Source organism: Corylus avellana, chromosome 8 (assembly GCF_965113065.1).
Source record: "Corylus avellana chromosome 8, dhCorAvel1.hap1.2, whole genome shotgun sequence".
Taxonomy (NCBI): Eukaryota; Viridiplantae; Streptophyta; class Magnoliopsida; order Fagales; family Betulaceae; genus Corylus; species Corylus avellana.
Window position 1 is genome coordinate 369,339 of NC_142497.1, and position 23,059 is coordinate 392,397.

At 35.5% G+C, this 23,059-nt stretch overlaps 3 protein-coding genes and 1 pseudogene across 3 annotated transcripts; 3 read left to right on the forward strand and 1 right to left on the reverse strand.

The window, feature by feature from the left end:
• Positions 1 to 2,638: 2,638 nt before the first annotated feature.
• Positions 2,639 to 8,144, forward strand: LOC132163673 (TMV resistance protein N). Its single transcript, XM_088519055.1, has 5 exons — positions 2,639 to 4,422; positions 4,795 to 5,941; positions 6,082 to 6,447; positions 6,550 to 7,494; positions 7,583 to 8,144. The coding sequence occupies exons 1-5, from the start codon at positions 2,639 to 2,641 to the stop codon at positions 8,132 to 8,134; spliced, it is 4,794 nt and encodes a 1,597-aa protein (XP_088375181.1). The 3' UTR covers positions 8,135 to 8,144.
• A 2,711-nt stretch (positions 8,145 to 10,855) lies between these two features.
• On the forward strand, positions 10,856 to 11,386 carry LOC148583941 (disease resistance protein RPV1 pseudogene; annotated as a pseudogene).
• A 544-nt stretch (positions 11,387 to 11,930) lies between these two features.
• Positions 11,931 to 15,437, forward strand: LOC132163675 (TMV resistance protein N-like). Its single transcript, XM_088519056.1, has 5 exons — positions 11,931 to 11,962; positions 12,121 to 13,252; positions 13,373 to 13,732; positions 13,807 to 14,823; positions 14,928 to 15,437. Exons 1-5 carry the CDS (start codon positions 11,931 to 11,933, stop codon positions 15,435 to 15,437), a joined length of 3,051 nt encoding a protein of 1,016 aa, XP_088375182.1.
• A 1,246-nt stretch (positions 15,438 to 16,683) lies between these two features.
• Positions 16,684 to 19,840, reverse strand: LOC132163728 (Mitochondrial substrate carrier family protein). Its single transcript, XM_059574097.2, has 6 exons — positions 19,568 to 19,840; positions 19,244 to 19,327; positions 18,455 to 18,516; positions 17,895 to 18,256; positions 17,189 to 17,403; positions 16,684 to 17,050 (listed from the first exon to the last, which is right to left on the reverse strand). Exons 1-6 carry the CDS (start codon positions 19,685 to 19,687, stop codon positions 16,994 to 16,996), a joined length of 900 nt encoding a protein of 299 aa, XP_059430080.1. The 5' UTR covers positions 19,688 to 19,840; the 3' UTR covers positions 16,684 to 16,993.
• Between the last annotated feature and the right edge of the window lie 3,219 nt (positions 19,841 to 23,059).

The following is a 23,059-nucleotide window of genomic DNA, read 5'->3' on the forward strand; positions in this document are numbered from 1 at the left end:
AGTTCATGAAAGTTTTGTGAAGTTTTCCAATTATATTTTATACACCGACTTATTTTTATCACCAATGCTTAAATCTTTTTTTTTAAAAAAAAAAAAAACTCTTACATCTTATTATTTATTTGGAAAAATGACTCATTTTATTTTATTTTATTCATTCTTTATTTTTATTTTTATTTTCTTTTTAAAAGTTAATTAACATTTTATTAGTATAAATTGAATGAAACACATGGCGTGGTGTAGGCTGTTGAATAAAAATGAATTGCCAAAATGAACAATTAGAGAATCTTCAATTTCCCCTCCAATGGGAGGGGATCTAGATCCTAAGTAACATCTCTTGGGGCAATTGGATTTTGGGTGTATACACCAACTAAATAGTTTTTGGAACAGTCGAAGAAATTGGTCATTGAGGAGCATTTAATTTTTTTCATATGTTTTTACCATGAGTCATCAAATTCATTGATTGTCGCTTTAACTATTTATGATAGTTGGTTATTAAAATATTTTATGGCTTTTGATTCTTTGATTGATATGGTCATTATTTTGTTTTATTGATGACTTTTAAGAGAACCGCATCATGTTTATTTATATATATCACCAAAATAGTATTTTACAAAATTACTTTTTTGGTTCAAATGATTTGATATATTGGCTACATACATTTGGTTTTGAGCCTTGTTTTCTTTCTCTGTTTTTGCCCCACTAGCAACGATTTTTAATTGTTGCATTTTATAATTCACGTCGATTAAAAGGGTTGTTTTATTAGACTTCGTTATTGAAAATACGTTCTTAACGAAAATAAACGCTATAGTCTAATTCTGAAAGGTTGCGTGTCAAAAGATCTTATCGCACCGAGTTATATACTCCGAAATACATGAATCATCAAGGACAACGCTCTTTCGTGATTCTATAGTATTATGAGATCTTTCCATACTTTACTTTTCATCTTTTGTAATTTATATATTTTATTGTTAATTTTCAGATTTGTATTATTTTATTTCAATAAGAATTTTGTGCACGGTCAAAAATTATTTCCAACATATTGTTGGGTTGTGGCGAAGTTATTAAATTTAGCCTGCTATTTATGTTCAAGACAAGCACAGATGAAGCTGATGGAGTGAATTTGTTTAATTATTTGTTCATACTTGTTTCGTACTAAATATGCAGTTAATTAGATCTCAGAGTTTTATGGAATCAATTTGCTGAATATTTATTATATTTTTAATTCCTATCAGCGTGCATTGAAACATTTGATCATCTGCAAAAGAGATGATCGGCGAAGATGCCAAAGACTGAAAGTCATAGAGCTCGTGTTGTACATCAACTTCACTAGAGGAAGGCGAGGCTGAATTTATTTATCATATTCATCCAAAGGGTGCTTCTGTGTGCATTTATCTCATTCACTTAGACTAGATTTTTTTTGACATGTCCAAGAAGGGAGATGAGAATTTAAATTAGTGATCTTCGCTTTATAAAGCGTAGTTCACAATCGATTGAGCTACTCTTTAAAAACCTTGACTAGATTTAATTGTTACTGAGATAGTTTTGTCTAACTGAAAATTTGGTGTTTCTTTTCTTAACGTGCTTGAATTTGAATGCATTTCAACTTTGATCCTCGGTCTTCTTCAAAATACTTTGGGAGGATATACCGAAAATTCAACAAAATGGTAGGAAAAAAAGCCTTTTTTAGCCATGCAAATAATTACACCTAATATAATTACAACGACAATGTTTATTAAATAAGTCAAACTATTTAATTATAATCTATTAATTTCGTGCTTTGTTTACTCAATTGGCTCCTCTCCATTTTATATGTGGTGTACGTCAGAGGCTAATGACCACTGACCATGCCTTATAATAAATAAATAATTACGGTCATGAGCATCCACTTAAAGCTCAAAATAAAGAAGCTTATCAATTATCATAGAATAATCACAAAGACTAAAAAGCAAAACACACCACCAAATATTCTGCAAATATTCCTCATGGACTTTTCCACAACGCGGAAACCCTTGTTACAGAAATTAAAAGGGATAAACATAAGATTAGTGTATGTATTTAGTCTAAATTATAATTTGGACGTACTATACGATATAAAAAATAATCTTCAAAGTATATCAAAATATAATTTAATTGGGGATTGTAGCCGGCCCTATGGAAAACTTAGAGAGAAAAAACGTGTGGGGGAGGAGGGAGGGTTTTACTCCATAGCCGAAAAAATAAAAGTTGAGAATATGAGCTATTTATGTATTAGATTGAGTTTGTCTGAAGCATATATGTTCTATAACTACAGTTTAGACATGTGTTAGCGAATGTTGAAGTTATATGTAGGATTTGATTGTAAAAATTTTTATGTTTATCTTTATAACATTGTAATTTATAGCTTTGACTATGATTTATTAGAGCTTTTTGCTCTCTGATATATATCAAATTTTGTTTATGTTATACGTTAGTGTCATATAATAATGAGACGTGTTATTTTTAATTAAAAAATATATTAAAAAAATACAAATATATAAAAATTGAGGGGCAAAATTATAATTTTCTTTTTTTTTTTTTGTTTGACAACTTTACCTCTCGAGAATACTAATCGGTCCCAATTGGTCACCCATGTTCATCTTTTGAGAATCCTCAGAGAAAGATGAACAAGAGAAGCCACCGGTTACTAAAAAAAAAAAGGAGCTACAGCTCCGGTGGAGTTGGCTACGGTGGTATACGCAAGGGCCATGAATGCTCATCATCGTCTAGTGGTAAGGTCAAGACGTGGGAGAAAGAGCGGGGTGCAGGAGGAGGAGGTCTGGGGTACAAGGTCAAGTTATCGACGTCGACGATGGTTGACTTCGAGGAGTGGCTGCTGCAGCTGCCGACGGTGGTGGTCCAGAGAACGCTTCGGTGGTACCATATCACACATCCTCTTCTGGCTCCTGCTGAATCCTCCTCCGTCAGCAGACTCAGAACTTTCGACTTTTTCAATTATAAGCAACAACCGACTGAGACCACGGCCATCCAGTCCTTCCGGGTCTACAACGACGACTTCGAGTACGATCTCAGAGCTATTCTTGACTCTGCTAATGATGGGTACCCACAAATACAAGAGAAGGCAAGTAACCGAAAGCGGGGCAAGAGAGCTTCTCCATCTTCTCCACCTTCTCCATATTCTCCATTTTCATTTTCATTTTTTAATGTAAGACCTCGATCTCGACCTCGATCTCGATACGATGTTTTCCTCAGTTTCTACGACCAAGACACCCGCAATAGCTTTACAGACCATCCGAATGCTGCTTTGATAGAGAATGACATTGCCATCTTTAGAGACGATGAAGAACTCGGGCGACGAAAATATATTTCTGAAGAGCTCCTGAAAGCATTAGAAGAATTCCGGTACGCGGTCCTCAGAATTTTTCGTGGCTCTGCTTGTTACCTACAAACCCAAGAGAAGGAAAATAACCGAGAGCGGCTGATCAAGAGAGCTTCTCCATCTTCTCTATCTTCATCTTCTTCAACACCTCGATCTCGATACCATGTTTTCCTCAGTTTCTACCAAGGCATGCCCAATAGCATTGATTCTATAAGAGGCGGCATGACCATCTTTAGAGACGATGAAGAACTCCGGCGAGGAAAATATATTTCTGAGCTTATGGCACCAATACAAAAATTCTGGTACGAGGTCCTCAGAGCTTTTAGTGGTTCTGCTTGGTACCTACAAACCTTAGAGAAGGAAATGGAAAAACTCTGTAAGCTCCTGAAATTAGAAGAAGAATCAGGGTACGTCGTCTGCAGAGATCGTCTTGGCTCTGCTGCGTACCCACAAATCCAAGAGAAGGAAAGTAACCGAGAGCGGCTGATCAAGATAGCTTCTCCATCTTCTCCATCTCCATCTTCGAGAAAAAAAAGAAAAAAGAAAAAAAAGAGATCTTCTCCATCTCCATCTCCATCTCCATCTCCATCTTCATCTTCTTCAACACGTCAATGGAAATACGATGTTTTCCTCAGTTTCTACGGCCAAGACACCCGCAAGAGCTTTACGGACCATCTATATGCTGGTTTGATAGATAAGGGCGTTAACGTCTTTAGAGATGATGAAGAACTCGAGCGAGGAAAATACATTTCTGAAGAGCTCCTGAAAGCAATAGAAGAATCCTTGTATGCGGTCGTCGTTATCTCAGAAAACTATGCTTTCTCTAAATGGTGCTTGAACGAACTTGCCAAGATTGTCGAATGCAGGAGATCAGAGACAGGGTTGACAGTTGTTCCTGTTTTCTACCATGTGGATCCCTCTGATGTACGAAATCAGAAGAGGAGATTTGCAAAAGCTTTTGCTAGACATGGAGAGGACCCCAAGGTTGACAAACAGAAGATGATAACGTGGATAGCTGCTTTGAGAGATGTCGCCAATACCGCCGGATGGCATGTACAGTATGATACGTATGTAAGCTTTAATCTTTTCTTTCTTTCTGCGAGATCATAGATGATCAGTTTTATTCCAATTAATTAGTATCATCATCATCATCATCATCATCATAATCTGCTACACTAGTAAGCCCCAACTAGCCGAATGGTGTGCTGGAAAATCAATTAATCAAACCTCAACTACAATGCCAAGTTATATATATAAACTCGAATATTTTCACTCTACCTCCTGAATGAAACTAAACAGCACACATTGTACAGTGTAAAACGTTGTCTCTCTTTACTCCACAACAAATCAGAATACAAACAAACAAACAAACTTGAAAACCGCACATTATTTACAAATGGCAGAATTAATTATTATTATCCTATATATCTTCTTTACAGGTCCGAGTCACAAATTGTCAAAGACATTGTTGAAAGCATATTTTTTGAATTGCCTCAGCGCGTTTCACGTCTTTCCGAGGGTCTTGTTGGAATTGAATCTCGTGTGGAGGAAGTTATGAAGTTACTCAATATTGGGGATGGTGGTGTTCGGTTTATAGGGATTCATGGGATGGGTGGTGTGGGTAAGACCACACTGGCACAAGTCATCTATTATATGGTTCTTCGTCAATTTGAAGTTAGATGCTTTATTTATTGTAAACAAGATCACTTTGTATATCCAACTAATAGAAGAGTTTGTCGTCCTCTGAATGATTTACAAAACCAGCTTATTTCTAAGATCCGCATGGGAATGCAAAGGAATTTCTTTGATGATCATGATCGAATCTCTGTGATAAGTAGGGGACTAACACACCGAAAAGTTTTTCTTGTTCTTGATGATGTGGATAGAGAAGAAGAAATAAAATCATTAGCATGGAGGCCTAATTGGTTTGGTGAAGGGAGTAGAATCATTTTAACAAGCAGAGATTTTCATTTCTTGAATAGGCACGCGACTGCTAGTGCTATCTATGAGGTGAAGATGTTGGATGATTATGAAGCTTTGCAGCTCTTGAGTTTAAGGTTATTCAACAGACATAATTATTTTGGTCTCCCTTTTGAAGGTTATTCTGGTGAACATGTTGATAAGAAAGTTCGTATGAAATTTGTGAATTATGCTCAAGGCCTTCCATTAGCTCTTGTAGCTATGGGTAGCCATATGTTAACTGATCGTCCGCTGGGTCTATATCAAATGACGGATGAAATACATCCAGGAACTTCAAAAGTGATAGAAACAAGCCTAAAAATCAGTTTTGATGGACTGGAAGAGTCAGAAAAGGAATTATTTTTAGATATTGCGTGTTTCTTCCAAGGATCAGATTTAGTTAGCATAATACATAAACTAGAAAGTTTTGGTTACTTTCCAAACATCAGCATTGACGTTCTAAGGGGCAAATCTCTTATAACCATCTCAAGGGGCAGATTGTTAATGCATGGTTTGCTAGAAAAAATGGGTCAGGAAATAGTTTATAGTGAATCCCGATATGAACCCGGTCAACGCAGTAGATTGTGGGATTGGAAGGATGTCCTTGATGTATTGAAGAATAAAACCGTAAGTGGATCGATTAGCATTAATAGATATGAACATAAAGTAGCTACAATAATATTCCATATATATATACACAATATTCTTCTAATTATTAATTTGTCAAACACTTTTCACTACACTAATCTGATTGTTCTTGGGAATAGGGAACTGTTGCGGTTCAAGGCATGGTCCTGGACTTCCCTAGTAATACGAGAAGGGAATTAAGACTGGATGTGGATGGCTTCTCAAATATGAAAAGATTGAGAATGCTTAAGATATGCAACATTGATTGTGTAGAAAACGTTTCTGAACTTTATGCTAAGTTAACCACTCTGGTATGGCAAGGAAATCTTTCAAAATTCGTGCTACCCGATGGATTACGCATTATGGAATGGCATGGATATTCGGTTTTGAACCAGACATACTTGGCGTATCCGCTAAAATCCTTGCCAGCCAGTTTTGAACCACACAACCTTGTTGAACTCAGCATGCCTTGTAGCCCTATCGAACAATTGTGGAAGGGATTTAAGGTAAGATTTTTGCTTATACAAATGTGTATTATTCTTCTTTTTCTTCCGCTTTCTAAATAATTAAGTTCATTATTTATCCATTGATTTATTGGGTTATAACAGAGTTTAGAGGATTTGAAAATCATTGACCTGCGTGGCTCTCAAAACTTGATCGAGATTCCAGACTTCACCGGAGTCCCAAATCTTCAAAGACTAGAGCTTGAAGGTTGTACAAGTTTGTCTAAGGTCCATCCATCTATTGGATTTCTTAAATGCCTTAAACGATTCAATTTACGAAATTGCAAACGCCTTAAAAGCCTTCCAGACATGATCAACTTGGAATCTCTTGAGTTTTTTGATCTATCTAGCTGCTCAAGACTCAACGCGTTTCCAGCCATCCTAGGAAATATGACATCTCTTGAAATTCTCATGTTATCCCATTGCTCAAGACTTTTTGAGCCAGAGGACCTGAGTGGTTTGGTATGTCTGAAGTCGCTTAATATGGATGAAACTGCTATAACACAATTACTTCCGAAGAGCTGCAAAGATGTATCCTTTGGCGGACGTAAATCATGGGATTCACACTTCCATTGTCACTTGTTGCAGAAAGAAAGCTTAGATCCCAACACTCATTCGATCCTTAATTCATTATCTGATTTAAGCTCTTTAATATCTTTAGATCTGAGTTATTGCAATCTATCAGATGGAGCAATACCCAATGATCTTGGTCACTTATCCTCACTTGAGATTGTAAACTTGAGCGGGAACAAGTTTGCGAGAATACCAGATAGCATTTGCCAGCTTTCCAATCTTGAATCACTTTACTTGATAAATTGCAGCAGGCTTCAAGCATTGCCAAAGCTTCCATCGAGTTTGACATACCTGTACGTTGAGAATTGTCCAAAGCTGGAGGAGTCTTCTGACCTATTATTCACGAGGACTTTAAGTGAAAAATTGGCACTCGCTGATTGCTCCTTAGCAGCATTGTATATTGATTATGATGGTGGCAGTCCCTGCAGTATTTTACAATTGGATCTACGAAAACATTTAGAGACAGAAGGCCATTGGGTAAGTCACTTTCTCTCATTTTCACACAAAAGTCCCCGCAATATATATATATCTTACACAAAAGCTCATTTTTTTTCCTCTCTTACAGAGAAGTATTTTTGGTACCAAGGTAATATGTGGGTCGTGGTTGGGACCTGGAATCCCAAAGTGGTTCAACAATAAAAGTGATAGTTTCTTTGTAAGACTTGAGATGCATCCGGATTTGAGTGATAATAATGAGTGGAAAGGATGTGCTCTGTTTGTTGTTTATGAAGTCGATGAGCATGAAAAGTCAAATTCTATGATTTTTGAGGGCACTGATCATCGTACTCTTCATCACTTTGTTTATCATTTTGAGACCGACAAAGGACATCTAGATATACCCTTTATCCTCCCTGTCCCTAAAGTAACATCTGTTGAGGCAACTGGATTTTGGGTGTATATTCCAGCTAAATGGTTTTTGGAACAGTCGAAGAACTTGGATGGATGCAGCTACATTGAAGCTTCAATTTTATCAGATAGCTTGGTTGTGGAGGTGAAAGAGTGTGGGATGCGTCTAGTATGCAGTCAGCATGATGCTTTGGAATTCTATGAAGCTTTGAATATCATTGCTCATGATTTGGATTTAGAAACTTATCATCCTCCTTTATATCGTTTATAATTCAACATTCATGGTACGGAAGCTCGCTAGGTCATCCTCTGCTTTCAGTTAAGTCATCCCCCTCCCTCTACTCTTCTGTCACATTTCTCTTTAAAGGAGCTTCATAATTTCATCTTTAAATTATGTATTTGCTCTGTTTAATTTGCTATTTCTCTCATTTCTTATGTGGCTATATATAACTTGGTTTAGGTACTTAAGATCGATCATTTTCACTCTATCGATATTGACATGATGGTAGTCATTTATCTTTTGACGTTTTCATTCGTCTATCAATATTTAATATCTTAACATTATATCCTTACATAGTATTAAGACATTTCAATCCGGCCTATAAGTCATTCCTTGTGTAACTCGACCACAAAACTACTACAATGTGCAACACTTGTGTTTAAAGATTTTTATGGAACAAGCATGGATTTGCTTTAACTTAATTAGAACAATTATTATGGAATTTTAAGATTCTAACAAAACTTATCTTCATTTTTTTTAGTAGAATTTAGATGTGGCCAACTTTCAAGGATAGCCCCTCTATGGCTGGGGTAACAGCCTTAATGAAACTCTTGAAGAGGGTCTTGCTTTTGTTTGCTTTTTATCCCATCCCCCGCATTTTAGTTAATGAATTTTCCCCCCTGATCTTGAAATGAATAATGCTATAAGTGGCCAATTCGAAGCAAGAACATTTGCTTTTTACTCCATTTCCACTTTTGATTGCAGACTTTATAACCAGCATGTAATTTTTGTAATGATGCATATGATGAATGAGTTATTTTAAATAATTGATATTGGTGGGTTGTGGCAGAGTTATTTATGTTCAAGAGAAGCACAGATGAAGCTGATGGAGTGAATTTGTTTAACTATTTGTTCACATTGATTTTCTACTAAATGTGCAGTTAATTAGGTCTCACAGTTTTATTCTTATCAGCATTGAACCATATGACCAGCTGCAAGTGGCCGAAGAGATGATGATCGGTGAAGATGTCAAGGGCTGAAAGTTATAGAGCTCGTGTTGTACATTAACTTCACGAGAATTGCTACAAATTCCAAAATTTCTTTTCAAATGATGGTGCAGAGAACCAAAAAAAAAAACTACTAAACAATCTAAACTTCATCGTCGGCATTCGGCACAACCATCTAGCACTTCTTGTGGGAAGTTGATGGAACAGAGACCGTGCCTTTGTGGGTACATCAAAAATCCAAACATCGTCCTCAAAAGATAACGGTTGGAGATCACGCATTTTGAAGCCGAGGTCACTAGTTCGAATCTTCCCTCCTCCTCTTGTGTGGATATGTAAAAAAAAATCCAAACCTCCAGCAATATGGTGCCAAAAAAGGTTGCTAGCACTTGTGGTACGGTGTTTCCATTTGTCCACGTTCGGCTGGGTTGTGGTAGTGGGATTGTTCTTTCGAGCGAGGTGAGATAATAGAAAAATGGGGAGGGTTATTTTCGTCAATGAGTGATAAAAAATTAAGAAAAAAAAAAAAAGGTTTAAACTAGTGTTTTGTTCCATCTAAAGTGTCAATTTTTTATTGGATGGCACAAAGAACTTGATGTGTGCTAATATACCTTAATAGTTTTGTCTAACTGAAAATTTGGTGTCCTTTTCTTAACATGCTTGAATTTGAATGCATTTCAACTTTCATCGTCAGTCTCCTTCAGTATATTCCTCCCAAAGTATTTTGAAGGATCCATTGTAAACAGAGTCTTGCATCCGCTAATTGGATATTGGTTGTAGACACAACTTGCAATACCAAAACAAAGTGCGTTTACACCTAATAAAATCATAATCTGAAAATAATCTCTCATAAAAATAAAGCATATAATAAGCTCGATCTACTCAAAAAAGGAGGAAAGAGGAGGTGGGAGAAAAAAACAGAGTATCGGATCTTTTTCTCTCCTATGTTTTGTCAACTTGCAGGAAATTTCACAACCCATTTCGGTGGAATGTATGGTCTTCTTATTTTATTTGTTTTTCTGCAATCTCTCCCATGCTTTCTGTGAAGAGCAGGCAGCAATGTTTCCATCTTTCAATTTCTTCGCTTTTACTAATTCCAACTTCTTCAATTTTTTATTGCATTTGTTGGCTATGTTGTCCCTTTCCATACCTAACCTTCCTCTTTTTCTTCATTTCTTCTTTTCTTTTCTTTTTCTTTTTTTTCTTCTTCTTCTTTCGAAACTCTTTCTCCCTGCTTTCACACGTCCATTGACGCCTTCACCAGACTCACCACCTAGTATTGATATTTGACCATATTTCCCTATAATCACTAGACTCATCACTGTCTAAAATCAACATATAATAATCCAACCTAATTCCACTTTAATTTATACGGAGACTGCAATATCAGTGATATTCACTGCACAATCTTTCTAAAAGTTATCAGTAGCAATATTACTCACAAAAATACTTTTCATAAAATTAAAAAACTCTTTAAATTATTTAATTTTTTTTTTTTTTTTTTTTTTTTTTTTTATAAGAAAAAACTAAATCTCTGCTCCCCACATCATTTTATTGACTTTTGGAGGAAATTTTTTTCAACCCATATAAAATAATGTCAAGTATCTAAGTATTTAACATGCACATTAAATATTAAAGATAATTAATTGCAGTTTACTAACTAAGGTTAACTAACTAATGCACTAGCATTATTGGGTTCATTTAAAAGTCTATTGGTGCATGTTCTTCCTATATTATCCGCGTCTGCAAATTAGCTTGTAAGTCTCTGATGGCATCCAAGAGCAGTACTCAAACTCAAAAAGCATTTTCATCTTCTCCATCTTCATCTTCTTCAACACCTCCATGCAAATATGATGTTTTCCTCAGTTTCTACGGCCAAGACACCCGCAAGAGCTTTACGGACCACCTGTATGCTGGTTTGAGAGAGAAGAGCATTAACGTCTATAGAGATGATGAAAAACTCGAGCGAGGAAAATATATTTCTAAAGAGCTCCTGAAAGCAATAGAAGAATCCTTCTGCGCAGTCGTCGTTATCTCAGAAAACTATGCTTTCTCTAAATGGTGCTTGAACGAACTTGCTAAGATTGTTGAATGCAGGAAAGACAGAGGGCTGATAGTTTATCCCGTTTTCTACCATGTAGATCCCTCTGACGTAAGAAATCAGAGAAAGAGTTTTGAAAAAGCTTTTGCTCGACATGGAGAGGGCACCGAGGTTGACGAAGAGAAGATGATGACGTGGAGAGCTGCTTTGAGAGATGTGGGTTATTCTGCCGGATGGCATATTGATCATAATAGGTAACCTTATAGTCTTTTCTATTTTCAGCGAGATCATATATGAGTTGAAATTGGAAATCTATTCCCTCACGCGAACTCTCACTTATTTGAATATTTAATTTAAATATGGTGAATCGATGAAGTTAGAATTTGAATTTTGATATTAAATTAAATCAAACTAATATATATATAATTAATAAATACTTTAAGAGTTCCGATTAGTATCATCATCATCATATTCCTCACTAATAAACTCCAAATAGCCGAATGAAGAGCAAGGCGAATCAAACCTCAGCGACGATGCCAAATTATGATGTTGAATAGTTTTCCATATACCCTGCTGAATGAGACTAAACATTGTCTCTTCGATCATGAAAGTCATTGTTGTCGAATAATAAACTTAATTTTAACATTTAGTTGAGGCTTTTCATTTCATATTCTTATATGTTACTAAGTGTCTTTTTATTTCATATTCTCATATGTTATTAAGTGAGTTGAAGATGTTATGTTTTTTAGTTTTTCAAGAGTTATTTTACATAGGAGTTACATGAAAGTTATATAAGATGTAAATGAATGAAGTTATTGGGAAAAAGTTAGAAAGGTCATTTGTATCCTATAAATACCCATGTAAGCAAGTTATTTTATCAAGTTGAAAAAGTTGAATATTTCTCTTCTTATTTTGTGTCCTCTCTTAGTGAGTGTTATTTCCAATTTTTCAACAACTGTCTCATCAAAATTATTATCCCATCTTCTTTACAGGTACGAGTCAAAAATTCTCAAAGAAATCAGTGAAAAGATACTCGGTGGATTTCCTTGGAAGAACGATCTATTTCATGGCAAGAATTCTCTTATTGGAATTGAATCTCGTGTGGAGGAAGTTATGAAGTTACTCGATATTGGGGTGGAGGAGGGTGGTGGTGTTCGCTTTGTAGGGATTCATGGGATGGCTGGGGTGGGTAAGACCACACTGGCACAAGTCATTTCTCATATGGTTTCTCCTCAATTTGAAGTTGGTTGCTTTCTTTCTTGTAAAGAAAAAGATGATCACGATACACCCGGATATAATAGGAGAATTGATCGTTTACAAAACCAGCTTATTTCTCAGATCATGGGAGAAGAAATAAAATACAATACAATGGATGATCGTGCTCGAATCTCTGTGATAAGTAGCAGACTAAGACAACGAAAGGTATTTCTTGTTCTTGATGATGTGGATAGTGAAGAACAAATAGAAGCATTAGCATGGAGCCCCAATTTGTTTGGTGAAGGGAGTAGAATCATTTTAACAAGTAGAGATGCTCATTTCTTGAATAGGCATGCGACTGCTAGTGCTATCTATGAGGTGAAGTTGTTGAATGACAATGAAGCTTTGCAGCTCTTTTGTTGGTATGCATTCGGGCAACCCTATCCTACAGAAGATTTTGAGAAAGTGTCTCGGGAATTTGTGACTTATGCTCAAGGCCTTCCTTTAGCTATTAAAGTTTTAGGGGGCAATGTGCATAAACGGTCATTAAATGAATGCAAAGCTCGTTTGGAAAAACTGCGAGTAACTTCATCCGAGAAGTCCATAGATGAATATCTAATAGGCAGTTATTCTAGACTGGATGATGTAGAAAAAAATTTATTTTTAGATATTGCGTGTTTCTTCAAAGAATCAGATTTAGTTAGCATAACACATAAACTAGAAAGTTTTGGTTACTTTCCAGACACTAGTATTGCTACTCTCAGGGACAAATCTCTTATAACCATCTCAAGGGGCAGATTGTCAATGCATGGTTTGATGGAAAAAATGGGCCAGCTAATAGTTCGTAATGAATCCCCAAAAATGCCCGGTAAACGCAGTAGATTGTGGCATTGGAAGGATGTTCTTGACGTATTGGAGGAAAACACCGTAAGTGGATTCAAATAGATATGAACATAAAAATAGAATAATTTCATATATACTAATTCTTCTAATTATTTGTCAAATATTTTTCACGAGACTAATCTGATTGTTCTTGGGAATATATAGGGAACTAGACATATTGAAGGCATGGTCATGGACTTCCCAAATTATATGAAAAAGGGAGAATTGCATTTGCCCCCGAAGGCCTTCTCAAAAATGAAAAGATTGAGAATGCTTAAGATTGGCAACATTGACTGTGTAGAAAACGTTTCTGAACTATATGCTAAGTTAAGCACTCTGGTATGGCATGGAAATCTTTCAAAATTCGTGCTACCCAATGAATTACGCATTATGGAATGGTGTGGAAGTCCTTTAAAATCCTTGCCATATCCTCTAAAATCCTTGCCTCCCGATTTTGAACCAGACAAGCTTGTTGAACTTAGCATGCCTTTTAGCCCCATCCAACAATTGTGGAAGGGTGTTAAGGTAAGATTTTTGCTTATGCAAATGTGTATTCATCTTCTTTATCTTCTGCTCTCTGATTTATTGGCTTATAACAGAGTTTAGAGGATTTGAAAATCATTAACCTGCGTGGCTCTCAAAACTTGAACGAGATTCCAGACTTCACCGAAGTCCCAAATCTTCAGAGACTAGAGCTTGAAGGTTGTTCAAATTTGTCTAAGGTCCATCCATCTATTGGGTTCCTTAGATGGCTTAAACGATTGAATTTTCGAAATTGCAAAAGTCTTAAAAGCCTTCCAGACATGATCAACTTGGAATCTCTTGAGTTTTTTGATCTATCTGGCTGTTCAAGGCTCAAGGCGTTTCCAGCCATCCGAGGAAATATGACATCTTTGTGGATACTTAAATTGGACGAGACTGCTATAGAAGAATTACCGTCATCATTTGAGGGTTTATCTGGTCTTCAAACTCTGAGTTTGGAAAACTGCAGAAACATTTCGTCTTTTCCGAGTGTCATTTCCTGCTTGTCATCTCTTGAAATTCTCGTGTTATCCCATTGCTCAAGACTTTTTGAGCCAGATCAAACTGCTATAACACAATTGCTTCTGAAGTGCTGCAAAGATTTATTATTCCATTGTCACCTATTTCTGAAAGAAAGCTTAGATCCCAACGCTCATTTGATCCTTGATTCATTATCTGATTTAAGCTCTTTAATATTCTTAGATCTGAGTTATTGCAATCTATCGGATGGAGCAATACCCAATGATCTTGGTTACTTATCCTCACTTGAGATTCTAAACCTGAGCGGGAACAAGTTTGTGAGAATACCAGATAGCATTTGCCAGCTTTCCAATCTTGAATCACTTGACTTGAGAAATTGCAGCAGCCTTCAAGCATTGCCAAAGCTTCCATTGAGTTTAATATACTTGTACGTTGAGAATTGTCCAAACCTGGAGGAGTCTTCTGACCTATTATTCACGGGGACTTCAAGTGAAAAATTAGCACTCGCTGATTGCTCCTTAGCAGCATTGTATATTGATCATTATGATGGTGGCAGTCCCTGCAGTATTTTACAATTGGATCTACGAAAACATTTAGAGACAGAAGGCCATTGGGTAAGTCTCTTTCTCTCATTTTTACACAAAAGTCCCTGCAATATATATATACACACAAGCTCATTTTTTTTCCTCTCTTACAGAGAAGTTTTTTTGGTACCAAGGTAATATGTGGGTCGTGGTTGGGACCTGGAATCCCAAAGTGGTTCAACATTAATAAAAGTGCTAGTTTCTTTGTAAGACATGAGATGCATCCAGATTTGAATGATAATAATGAGTGGAAAGGATGTGCTCTGTTTGTTGTTTATGAAGTCCATGAGCATCATAAGTCAAGTTATATGATTTTTGAGGGCGCCAACTTTGTTTATCATTTTAAGACCGACAAAGGAGATCTAGATATACCCTTTGTCCTCCCTGTCCCTAAAGTAACATCTGTTGGGGCAACTGGATTTTGGGTGTATATACCAGCTAAATGGTTTTTGGAACAGTCGAATAAATTGGATGGATGCAGCTACATTGAGGCTTTAATTTCATCAGACATTGTGGAGCTGAAAGAGTGTGGGATGCGTCTAGTATGCAGTCAGCATGATGCTTTGGAATTCTATGAAGCTTTGAATATTATTGGTCATGGTTTGGATTTAGAAACTTATCATCCTCCTTTATATCGTCTATAATTCAACATTCATGGTATTGGTCATCGTCCGAAGCTTCTGGTAAGTCATCCTCCTTCCTCTATGCTTCTGTCACTTTTCTTTTTAAAGGAGCTTCATAATTTCTTCTTTAAATTATGTATTTGTTCTGTTTAATTTGCTATTTCTCTTATATGAATGAGTTATTTTAAATAATTGATATTGCTGGGTTGTGGCGGAGTTACTAAATTTAGATAAAGCTGATGGAGTGAATTTGTTTAATTATTTGTTCACACTGGTTTCCTACTAAATGTGCAGTTAATAGGTCTCACAGTTTTATTCCTATTGGCATTGAAACATTTGATCAGCTGCAAGTGCCTAAAGAGATGATGCCAAGGACTGAAAGTTATAGAGCTCGTGTTGTGCAATAACTTCACTACAGGAAGGCGAGGCTGCATTTATTTATCTTATTCATCCAAAGGGTGTTTCCGCGTGCAGTATTTATCTCATTCACTTGACTAGAATGTATTGTCACTGAGATAGTTTTGTCTAGCTGAAAATTTGGTGTTCTTTTCTTAACATGCTTGAATTTGAATGCATTTCAACCTTCACCCTCGGTCTCCTTCAAAATACTTTGGGAGGAATATACTGAAAATTCAACAAAACTTCGATTGAAGAAGAAATTATCTTATTTATATTGAAAGCATACAGCATTGAAAAAAAAAAGTTTTTGAAGATATAACTGTTAGAAATTGAAACTTTTTAAAATATGACTACAAGGAAAACACTAATTTTTGAAAACATAACGCTAGGAAAAGACATTTTCAAGAATATGAATGTCAGAAAATTAAAAAAAAAAAAAAAAAAAAAAACATGGGACCAAGTATTTTGAAAAAAAATGAAAAACTAAAATAGAAAAAAAGAATTCTTTGGCTAAAATTTGCTGAATGAATATGAATAATAATGTTCAATCCCCTCGTCATATAAATATTTTAAACTTTCACTGTTGTCCTCTACAAAGTGACTCTTGAATTCGCAAATAATAGCAGAGAAAAGTATGGTATCTCCTGCACTGCATAACATCATCAAATACAAGAAATAATAAGGTACACTTAACAGTTAACACCAAGCTAAGTACATCAAAAACCTTGTATTTCCTGATGTGAACCCTGCAGCTTCCTGCCCCTTCTGATTGACACATCGTACATCCAAATGATGCATTATAACATGTGCACATGCATCTCTAATTTATGTACACAATCACATGCCAGGAGAATAGAAAGCAGGGAACTTGATGCAATAAACTGTTTATAGAGTAAATTTTATTTTACTTGCATATTTCTTCCCGAGAATTTTTCAAATGGAAGACTCTCCAAGTTCAAAAGAGTAGTATCCGGTTGCAGTCACACCCTAAAAATAACTGGAACAGTTTAGGAAAATTGTAGAAGCCTACTTCAAGTCCAATCACAGTGAAATTATCAAAACAAATGGTTTTACTTGGAGGGTGTGAAACTGACAAATCAGCCAAAACTACCAGACGGCAAAAAGTAACATTATTAAAGCTTCACCCCCAAAAGAAATCTCCATCCTGCTGAGACAAACTATAACCCTACTGATTTCTCCAGCTTTTGGATCTGGTTGAGGAAAATCCAAGTCATCTGCATAAGCGCAAACACCCAAAAATCAGAAACTAAATAAATAAACAATGTGAGATCTATAGACAATCAAGGTAGGTGACTTTGAGCAAATGGCTCAGTAGGCATATACACCCCAAAGTAGAGAGAGAGAGAGAGTACCATAACATGGGGAGCAATTCTAACGCAATATACTGGAAATCCAGTGTAGAACTTGAAAGGCCCTCCAGCTTTCAAGGTCTTCAATGTGCAATCTAAAGAACCAGAGTAAGGAAGCTTCCCCTCAGCATCAGGTTGCATCTTCTGAATCTGGGTTTTGACATAATCAAAGGGTAAACTGCAAGCTGCAGCAAAGAATCCTGAAATGGAACTAGCACCTGAGAAGAAAAAGGAAGCAACAAGATATTAATCAAAGCAAAAACATAAGATAAATATTTTCTGGGAATGAAAGCAAATTACTTGAACAGAAACATAGCTTGAAAGACTTAATAAAATTCCTATTTGTGCGAGAAACTGCAAAATTTTACTCTTTGCACGTGTGCCTAAAGAGAGGAAGAGAGCATCAAGAAGGCTCCTTGGAACCTCAAAAATCATAGGCTAAATAGTTAAGATAGCCAACTAAATTTCATAGTTCTGGCACATTATAATATGATCGTAAAATTCTCCCTAATATTCGAACCCCAAATTTTTTACAATATCATATGTTTACCTCCAAAAGAAGTGGGGTTGTTAAATAAGTAGTCCACAGTACAATTATTAATTAAAATTCCAACCATCCCGGGTATTCTGCCGTGAAACAAATGCCAAATAACAAAATTAAACTTTTTAACATGAACCAAATATCTATATTTCTTCCAAAGAATCTCACCTACAACTGTGGCAGTTTCACCAAAACCAAGGGAATCCCTGAACAACTCAACACTTTGATCATAAGAGGCTAGCATTCCCATGTTCAATGCCATTGCTCTCACTACAGTAGGCCCTGCACCTTTCCAGAGTGCCAAAACTCCCTCATCTCCAACAATACGATAGAGCGCATGGAAGGCATTTTTGTAATGTCGGCGCTGGGCTGCAGGCAAAGTGGCATCTGCCTGCATACGGATAAGTGCTAAATCTGCTGGACTACCAACAGATGCTCCAATAGCACCAGCAGTTAGCCCACACAAAGCTTTCTGGTATAGAGGTAGGGGCTTCCCATCATTGGCTTCAATTGCTTTATTCGTCAAAATCCTACAAGAAACAAAGGGTAACTTATTAATACATGAAAAGGATAATATAGAACATAAATAAATAAAATAGGTACAATTTCAAAATTTGAACCACTTAAGAAGATCCAGATTGACAAGACCAAATGTTCTAAAATAATGCCAATTGGACCAATTACAAAACTTTTTAATACATCAATAGTAAATGTTAACAAAAACTTACTTGAATGATCCAAGTCGTGCTGTGGTATATGTAGCTTGTCTGAGCAGTCCAGCAGATAGCCCCTGCTCAAAATAATGCAATTAGACCAATTAATGCGCTTTCATTTATTTATTTGCTCTTTTTCTTTTGTTGGGGTGGGGTTGGGGTTGGGGTTGGGGTTGGGGAGGACAAAGTTCAGGTGGCAATGCATAGCTACAATCTAAATCAAACAAGTCACAATAAACAGGGCCATATTTAATCACACCACTAAGCACGTAAGGCTTGATGGGCATCTCTCATTCTGCTTCGTTGTCATTACTATACTAATCACACCACTAAGCAGAGCTACAATTTGAATCAAACAAGTCACAACAAACAGGGCCATATTTAATCAAACTACTAAGAATGTAACCCTAGATGGGCATCTCTCATTCTGCTTCTCTGTCATTACTATATTAGTATTTAACAAATCTACATTGAAACAAGTACCCCACATAAATTTAGAGACCAAAGTACTTAACTAGCTAAACTGCTAATACTGTTAGAAAATACCACTTTATAGCTCATTTCGAGACAATTAGGATATTACTAGTTGGAATCTATGAACCAATTCATTCTTCATCCTAATCTACACAATAACATAAGAAACTTAAATTATATGCTAATCATTATAAAGATCCAGCTCTTCATATGGATCTTTTAGACAAAAACTAAATTCAACAGTTATAAACAAAAATGTCTCTGTTGTCAACCAGATCAACACACCATATAACAGAAAGTTCAGCGTTGTATTAGTTTCTAGAAGCAGACCTTGTAAAAGGCACCAAAACCCTCCTCCTTCAGCATGTTCTTCGCCACCTGGCTTGCTGATCCCTGACCCAATTGAATCCTCACCTACACCAATCCAAAATACACAAAAATAAAAATAAGCCAGCCAAAAAAATAGCACTCTATCAACCGTCCAACACCACTGAAGAAAGAAAAACTTCCAAAAGGCAAAACCCATTAAAATCACAGATCTGAACCCATAAGAAAAGCTCAGTTTGCAGCACAAATATATCAAAACTTTTAATGGGTGTCAATGAAAATAGAGAATAGAAACATGGGTATTGATCTATACATGAAATGACTCACCTTGATCATATCGATGGGTTGGATGACACAAGTGGCGAGCATACCAGACACTCCACCATTAACGAAGGGCTTCACGGTGGGCCACACACCAGTCGCTTTGGACTTCTTCTGGTCTCCCATTCTTTTCTTGGATTCAAAGACTGAGAGACTGGGAGCTCAAAGGGAGAGACAGCAAGAGAAAGAAAAATGGCTTCCACAGAATGAGCAGGAAGAGAAGGAAAGAGGCAATATATTGTGTTCGCAGTTGCACCCAAAAAAAAAAAACAAAAAGAAAACCCTCTCTCTCTCTCTCTCTCTCTCTCCAAGTGTGAAGAAGTTTTGGTGCACTTTATTTATTTGTTTTTTAAAATGTTAATCTTCGCATTTATTTATTATACCTATTTAACATTGGTTAATTAAGCTTATTTTAAGGAGAAATATTAGGTATTATCTTTCTATTATCTTAAAATTGATGTGACTTTTAAAATCACTATTTGATCAAAATTCAAGTATGATTTATTTAAAATTTAATAATAATTTTAAAAAGTACATCAGTTTTAAGAGAATTTTAGGAGGATAAATATATGATAACTAACGTTACTGATTTTAAGTGACTTTTCTATTATTATTATTATTTTTTTAGCCAACAAAAAAATCACTTATAGCATGTTATATCACCTAATATGCAATAAATAAATGTAAATAATATCAATATTGTTCTTACGTTTTTTAGTTTAATTTTCTTTTGATCAGGTACTTGTTTGTTATTTAATTTGTATGACACCAGATTTCTGATAAATTACAGTAATGACACCACTTTAGATCGACTCTATTTTATTTCTGTTGGCACTTTTGTCTGACCATAGTACCCCTTATCTCTTTGGTTTTATTTTAGCCTTTCAATGAAAAAAATAAAAAATAGAGTTGGGATGATATTCTTGAGAATGACATATAAGATTATTATTTTTAGTAAATATAGTTTACAGTTAATCCAAGTTTCCATTTAATCCATTGTCAAATATGAAAGAGAAAAAAACCTTTCAAGTATTTGAATTGTTCAATTGCACTTTGAATGATTCAATCAAACTAGTTAGCCTTATAGCTCTATTGGTGGAAACAATAAGGATATTATAAATATAAAAAAAAAAAAATTGATTAAAGGTATTAACCAAATATTATATTATATATATAAACATAAAAATATATACAACATTATATATGTAAAATATAATCAAAACCATAAAATTGAGGAAATAAGAGGAAAAAAAAGAAAGTAGAAGGGATGAAATAGTCATTTAGGCAGGTGTAGGTGTTGTTCCTTTATTGTGTTCAAAGTAAACCCCATAAGTGTAAGTTGTATAACAACAATGACTTTCTGTTGGGAAAGCAACATTTATAATATCATCTATACTTTGCTTGTGTTGGACTAAAGAGACTTTTCCCATTCGCTAAACATTAATTATTCAAATGGCATGGTTGGTTGGAGCTCACTAGCCACAGGCGTGCTTGTTGTTGGGTTTTTATTTTTAATTCCTGTAAATCTTAGAAAGATCGATATATTCGGTATACGTACAATGGCTTGAAAGTAAATAAAGCAATGCCGTGAAGGGTTATATGGTATATTCCAATTTCGGGAATATCAACGTTGCACCCACCCCTCCACAGGCCACAGTTGGCCACTTAACAATCACGAGAGCCTCTCACCTTCCCATCCAACCTGAACCATGCAAGTGTCTCAATGAAGGCATAGTTTTACAAAACTGCCCTTCCAACTTCTTTGAAATATAACGATGATATCCCTCTTGAAAGTGCCGCTCCTCATATTTTTTAGTTATTGATAAAATTATTCTTAGATCAAACACCACATAATTTTTTAAACAAGAGCTAGCCATATGTTGCCTTAACGCATGGCTAGCTTACATGTTCGACATAGATTATTATATATTATGCCAAGGAAACAAAAAATTGTCCTCTCTCTCTCTCTCCTAATTAGTGCTACCTTTAACCATCACATAAGAGAGTGGTCGAGACCATTAGATTTGGTGGTTGCAACCATTAGATCGAACGTTGAGGGTTATTACTGTTAATAATATTATGTTAAGAGTTATTTACTTCATTAGGTATTTTAGGTATAGTAGATTTATTTTTTCTTAGTCTACTAGGTTATTATTATTAGCCTATATATATGTCTCTTCTGTACATTATTCTGTGTGATTCAATATACAATTTTATTCTCAATATGGTATCAAAGCACAGGTTCTGAATCACCTTTAAAATTTTTTACAACCAACTTTGATAACTCGGGTCGAGGATAGTCATGGCCATCTCGATAGCTTTGAACGTGTGTGTCTACCCTCAAGAAAGTGGTTAACCACTTGTAAGAGAGGATAGACAATTTTTTTTTTTTTTTTTATTAATATGACAAGAAAAATGCTACACTTTTCAAATTTTATCTTTAAAAATTAGTTCTCAAATAATGTGGTCACCATCTGATGATAAACAGCTAATGAGTTGGGCTAGCATTACTCTTTAAAGAACCCAATCCCTTTCTTTGTAGTCTTTTAGAAGGTAGACCTTCCTCAAATGTTAATTGGGCTTGGGGAAGCTTTAATGTGTTGGGCTTTAGAGAAGCCTTAGTGGCTTGGGGCTTAATTGTAGGAAGCACAAATATTTTTTCCCTATACTTCTACTTAACTCAAACTGACCCGAAATGTGAGGTCTAATATTGGGAGCCCACCAAACCAATATGAAGGTGAAGTTTCAGAGGGCAGAAATGGAACGAAATGGTCTAATTCTTAAGTGCATGGTTAGAGTTCCTTCAAACATAATGAGAAATTTTTAAGGCCTCAAACCTTTAATTATGAAGGTGTACACCGAATTCGGATTTTTCTAGTTATTTGTTGTTTGAATTTTTATGAAACTCACACGTTCTAAGGTTTTAAATGAGCAGCTCAAAACACTACTCTAAACAAACAAGTTCATCAAAATTAATGAAAATCCATATACATCTACGAGTACCTTGCAAATATTGACGAAAACCAACCATGTCGGTCCAACCCCCGGCAATGGAAAGATATATACAAATGCAAGAATTGGATTTGGAGGTCCATTGTGGGATTTTCATTTTGATTTTGTCCATCTATGTAGATATAAGATGGACAAAATCTGTTTTCAAGCTCAGCTTTCTTTTTCAATTTATATATATTTTTAGAATATGTAATTCTTTTTTGATATAATATGTGATTCTTATATGCATTATATGTATGGTCCCTGGCTAAAGTGTGTGTAATTAATCAAACCCTAAACTAATCAATGTGTGGTAAATTAAGTGTAGTGATGTGTAATCACCAATTAAACAAAAAAATAATAAGGAAAGATGGGTTGTAAATATGAGAAAATAGACAGCAAAGCATTGGGTGGACTGTGGAGGGATATTTTTTTTATTTTTCGACATCACATTATTTTTTGGCTAATCACCTAACCACTTGGTTCTCTCCTTCACATGGCCACGCT